The sequence below is a fragment of the Garra rufa genome, chromosome 3 (genome assembly GCF_049309525.1).
Source record: "Garra rufa chromosome 3, GarRuf1.0, whole genome shotgun sequence".
NCBI lineage: Eukaryota > Metazoa > Chordata > Actinopteri > Cypriniformes > Cyprinidae > Garra > Garra rufa.
The window spans coordinates 46919565-46925564 of NC_133363.1; the positions used below are offsets into that span (position 1 = coordinate 46919565).

The 6000-nt window shown below is 37.9% G+C and overlaps 1 protein-coding gene across 1 annotated transcript in view; it reads right to left on the reverse strand.

Moving 5' to 3' along the window:
* The window catches only part of LOC141331267 (uncharacterized), a 100195-nt gene extending 97790 nt beyond the window's left edge, over window positions 1-2405 (reverse strand). Inside the window, exon 1 of the mRNA XM_073836266.1 lies at window positions 2117-2405. Coding sequence (XP_073692367.1) covers window positions 2117-2164 — 48 coding nt within the window. The 5' untranslated portion in view covers window positions 2165-2405. The remainder of the gene's footprint in view (window positions 1-2116) is intronic.
* Between the last annotated feature and the right edge of the window lie 3595 nt (window positions 2406-6000).

A 6000-nucleotide genomic window follows, 5' to 3' on the forward strand; every position in this document is an offset into this window, starting at 1 on the left:
GATTGGTTTTGTGTTCATGGGTCATATATTTATTTTAATTATTATATATTATTTTAATAATATTAATACATAATAATTTAAAAAATTAACTTAACACGATAATAACTATTTATTCATTTACTTAGGTTATGGTTTTGGCTTAGCTTGGCTTGCCTAAAATAACATTTATTTACTGCTGCCTGCTCTTAATGACCTACTTCAAAAGATCGAAACCCTTAACCTGGGTTAAAGAGGTCAAAGAGGTTTGGAGGGCGGGGCCGCTAAAATGAATATTAATAATACATGAGTGACTGTCATGTCAACAAACAGATTGATATACGCCTAATGTAATCCACAACTGCATGGTGCTCATATCGTATTCATAATCATAAGATAATTTATTCTTTGTGGCAAGGCACGTCTTGCCAGAAAACTCGGTTTTATTCTCTTACTCCTCAATAGATTTGTTACTGCTTCTCAAATGTTACAGAAAACGATCCGAGGAAACTCCCTCTTGAACTAAAGGGAAACTTATGAATACTGAGAATATGGGACTGTCCATTGGGGGTAAACATGCTGCATCTGTGGAAATGCAATAATAGCTTTCGGAAATGTGTTTGGGCAAATCCATGACAAAGCGAAGGCGAAAGGGGGCAGCGCGTAAATCAGGCTCGTCATTGACAATTAGTTTATTGATCTACAAGAAACTGAATTACATGGGATCTCAAGCGTGCTCTTAAACAGACAGACAAATAGACACTCCGCTTGCTTATATGAAAATCGGTGATGCAAGCTGCCTTCTAGTCTTTCTTATTCTGATAGTGAACGAGCCCTCCGCCACCTTTATAATCCCATTACGTATTCTGCTATAGCTCGGCTTAATCCTGGACACACTGGCAGTCCCGTCCCGCATTTCAGCCACCGTCTGTCTCTCTTATCTCTCAGCAATCCACATTAACTGTTAAACACTAGGTTTAAACGCAGCCGCAATTCCGACAGTGAAAACTCACATTATCGCTCATTTTGAGATGATTTACACAGCGCCCGCAGCCCCAGAGCCGCGCTCTCGTCCAAGTCCCCAGTTTTCAGTCTTTTGTTAGCGAGCGCAGCCCCGCTGAGTGTCTGATAAATGCCATTTCATTCCAACAAGCAGACCACATGCTGCTTTAACAGTGTGGGGCTTTTACCTCTCTGACTCTACATTGCCTTCAGCCGTATGTATGAAAACAAAGGGTTTATCAATCGTCAAGTTGCGTTACATGCATCGATAAAGCAATTGCTACCGGTTTAAATGACTGCGCTGATAGGATCTCCAGCCTCTTTCAACCTGCTATTCTCTCTGAATCAGAATTTGTCATAGCAGACTGAGTGTAATGGCTTTTAAGTAATTAGCATTTATTATTCATTTTACTAGCACATTTGTTTAATTACGAACAATCACACTGACCTATTCATCAGCTGCTTATTCCAGTAGTGAATATAATCTATTCAATTAGTCACCAGCACTTCCTCTTCTATAGTCACAATCCCAGTAGTGACAAACTACATTTTTATCACTGAATTTTATAGGGTTCCGTGATACAAATAACAGCTAATAGTTATTAGTTTACATTGCATCTTTATTATTAGCCTGCCCGTTTAAAAGATAAGATAGCCTACTAGTAGCTACTTCATCTCGTATCTAGCTCAATTGCTACCAGTCATGTTAAAATAGCCGTCTTACTTGTCATATGGCTAGTCAGTACGACGACTTCTTAATTCAATTAAAATCCTAGCAAAATCAATATAGTAAATGGAACTTCCTCGGAATGTGTGCGTAAATGCGTGGGACAGCGCCAGTTAATCTTTGATGCAGTCTTCAAGCTTGTCATCTAATCTCTGTCTGCCTTATCTAACACACACAAAACCCTGGGATTTCTCCACTCAAGTTTCCAAACTTCACTATGGAGCATAACAGTAGGAGTGTTACAGTTTAAAAAGCAACTGCTGCGTAAAAGCCAATGTGAAGGTGTATGAGGTGCGCGTACTGACAAAGTGAAATACATAAACGGGGTTTAGTTGTAAACACCGAATGATCGTAACATTGGAGCGAGCCACCATTCAAAGCAATCCAATAATATGAAACTCATAAACTCACTAATGGGTCCATGCGAGGTGAGTCTAGCCGCTGGGAGACCAGAAGCATCTTGGAGTGCGGGTAAACCACGTAGCCACTGTTAAATCCACTTTGTTTCAGTATGTGTGAACTGTCTTACAAAGAAAAGCCTGATTGGGAATCTAATAAAATATGGTTACTCTAAGTCTGGAAATTGTGCTATCGCCCAGTTGTGCGCGCGACAGCCGACTAGAATTGAGGATTGCGTCCGAATGAAAGCTAATCTGACATTCCGTTCAAGCGCCAGTCATGTTGATTCTCTTGAACAGGGACTAATAACACAAACGTCTGTATCAGCTCTCGCTCTACACGGCCACTTACGATCAGAGAGCTCTGTATCTTCCTGACTGGTGGGCGGAGTCAGGCCGTCCATAGGACGCTCCTCTGCGCGATGTCACAGAGGAGGAGACGCAGATGTTCCACTCGCCGTCTGCGCTTAAAGGGACATTACGTCGCTGTGCTCTAGTTTACACGCGTATGAGCTTTTCACAGTAGTGCTGGGGATTTTGCTTCATCCCTGTTACTCGAATCGTTTAAATCCGTTTTATGTAGGTTGTGGCGAGGGTCTTTTTGTGTGTTATGAATGAGTCACTTTGAACAATTTAGTCAAATCATAAAAAATGAGCATTTAACTGCACACACACACAGTTACATGCAAAAATGTTACAATTATATATTGCAGTGGTTCTTAACAGTCTCAGGTCAAAGGTCAAAGGTCATGCACCCAATTTATGCCATTTTTCTGTAAATTCACTTGTCACCAGTGTTGGGGGTTACGCATTACAAGTATTACAAGGGGTTACGCAAGTTATGTACCGGTAATCAGATTACTTTTTTCATTACTTTTTATTTACAAGAAAATATCTGAGTTACTTTTTCAAATAAGTAACGCCAGTTTCTTTGTTTCCCCATGTATTCACTGACTGAAATGGGGAGTAAGTGCAGAGGTGTTGTGTGCTGTGTAAACATGGTGTTACTGTACAGTACTTTCTAGACTAAATGTAATTCATCTCACATGTAATTCAATGGATAAAAACAGTGAAATGCGTACTCCGAATAAAACACAAACCTGCAATAATTAAATGTGTTAAATTTACGTTTTGTCATTTAACAGACGCTTTTATTCAAAGCAGCTTATGAATGAGGATAATAGGAGCAATTAAAATCAACAAAAGAGAAATCATATGTAAGTGCTGTGACAATCCTTTATGTATTTATTCCCATTTTATTAAACAGCATCTTTGCTGCTGACCTTTGATGATCCAATTCAGCCATAATAATAAGCAACAATTACTTTAGATAAACTAACACTTTCTTCTTGTGCGTTCTATAGCACATATGTTAATTTACTTTAATCTTAATTTACTAAAAAGAATGTAAAGAATTATAGTGCTGGGCAACAATTAATTGCGATGTTTTTGTTTATATAATATATGTGTGTGTATTGTGTATATTTATTATGTAAACATAAAGACACACATACAGTATAATTTTGAAAATATTTACATGTATATATTTATATTCATAGAATTTATGTTACATGATATAATATTATATATATATAATAACATACATAATAAATATACACAGTACATACACTATAAAAAACTATTTTTTTGAATCAACTTAAAATAATTTGTTACTTGGCTGCCTTATAATTTTAAGTTCAGTCAACTCAAAAAAGTAGTCAACTTAAAATGTTGAGTACTAAGTGACAACTTAGACATATGAATTGATTCAACTTAAAATTTTAAGGCAGCAAGGTAACAAATTATTTTAGGTTTACTTAACAAACTGTGGTGTTTTTTTTTTTTTTTACAGTGTACCCATATATTATGTATGTGATTAATCATGATTAATCATTGCCCAGCACTAATTAAAAACAAACAAGCAAGCCATGCCCAGATTTAAAAAGTAACGTAACGCATTACTTTACATAAAAAGTAACTAAGTAACATAATTAGTTACTTTTAAAGGAAGTAACGCAATATTGCAATTTAACTTTCCCCAACACTGATTGTCACTGGAAATGTCATTAATGATAAACACAAATACAGTATTTATAATAATGTTTTGTTCTCTTATGGAAATTAACTGGTTTTTGGTTTTATTGTAGTAACCATGTTTTTTTGGCATATTGATTACATTTTGTATAACCACAGATTTACTACAAATACAATGGTTAAACTGTGGTTAGTTTAGCAAAACTATGGTTAATTTTTGTAAGGGTTAGGCTGGGGGGGATTACATAATTAAATTGGTACATTGGTTGGATTGGGAAGGTGTAGAAAAAAAATCCACTGGTACACTTTGATAGACTTTTTGTCTGTCTCAAAGTAATTAAATACTGATTATTTCACAGGAAAAAGATACAGATTTACAGTTCTTCCCACGGAAAACGGGGTTAATTGCCTCTAAGTGGCTCCAATAAATCTATAAGTATCTTTCAAAAATTTAATGCCACAAATGTGGAAAATTTGGACAATTCCCGGGATTAGTTCTCATCATATGAACTTGCTGTTTTGTAAACACAACTTTCCTAACTTTCTGTTTCCTAATAGGCTGATGGGAAACACAGCCCAATAATGGCATTCTCCTATTAAGACATTATGTTCTGCTTTTTTGGATATCTAAACCATCATCATCATTATGAACCACACATCTGACAATAGCTAAGAGCTGATCTCTAAACTCAGATCTAGATTCTAATAGGCTTTTCTTTGTCCAAAAGTGAAGAATTGTTAAAAAAAACTACATCCAGAATTAGTCACTGCACCAGCTCATATTCAAAGAGAGTCAGATAGATGAACATATTTACATATAACCTACAAAACAGTCTCATATCAATGCTGGCACAAACAGAAAGAGAGAAAGAGTGCTCTAATCCTCTACTTGCACCTGGAGTCAGGAGAGTTTAGGTTACAGAGCGCTTCTCTCTCACACACACACACACACATAGAGGCACCCCCTCTCCCAAGCTCTTTCACACACAATGCACACACAGAGAAGAGCCCCCCACCCTGCTCATTCAAATACAAGCCTACAATACAAAGTTAATCACTTTTCATGTTTTGACAAGCATTGGGAAGATATGGCCCCTAGAGCGTAAGGGTTCGATATCAGTTCAAAACAGTTTCAATTGTATATGCTCGTCTTTATCGCCGTACTGTGATCTTCAGATAGAATGCCACAGTGCATATGGTTAGACGCACACACACAAACATACACAAAAAGCGCAATCCCACAGTGATAGCAATCTCAAGCATTCAGACACTCCCTGCAACTCCTTCATACGCATCAGGTTACAAATGTGCTAAACCTCTTCTTCACCCTCTAACCCACCCCCTTTTTTTCTTCCTGTGTCCAACTGCATTGTTGAGCGTTCCAACTCATACATACTAAGGCTATCACAATGTCGTACACAGCCAGAGGGAGAGAGAGAGAGGGTGCTGCTCAACATGAGTAGTCTAAACAAGAACGCTCCTTCTATCGACTCGGTGTTTACGCAGTGATGTCACTCATTCCAGTTAGGCTGACATGAAGGTTAAGGCCTCGCTGGTTTACGTGTTAGGGAGTTCTCCAGGTTTTTCCACCCTTCATTTCTTTGTCTTTCCTTTACACGTGCAGCATGTGTGGAATGGATGTACAGTGTGCGCACATAGGCTGACTCTCTCTTTCTTCCGTTCTTTCTGTCTCATTCATCATCTGGACAGCTGATACAGGCAAAATGCTGGTTACATTTTCTCCGTTCGATGCCTTGCGAATTCAATTAAGCTGATGATTGCTGAGTGGAGTCTTAGAGGGCCGAACTAACACTTTAGCGCAGTCACACACAATGCACATGAATGCAGCCAAGCACCACAGTG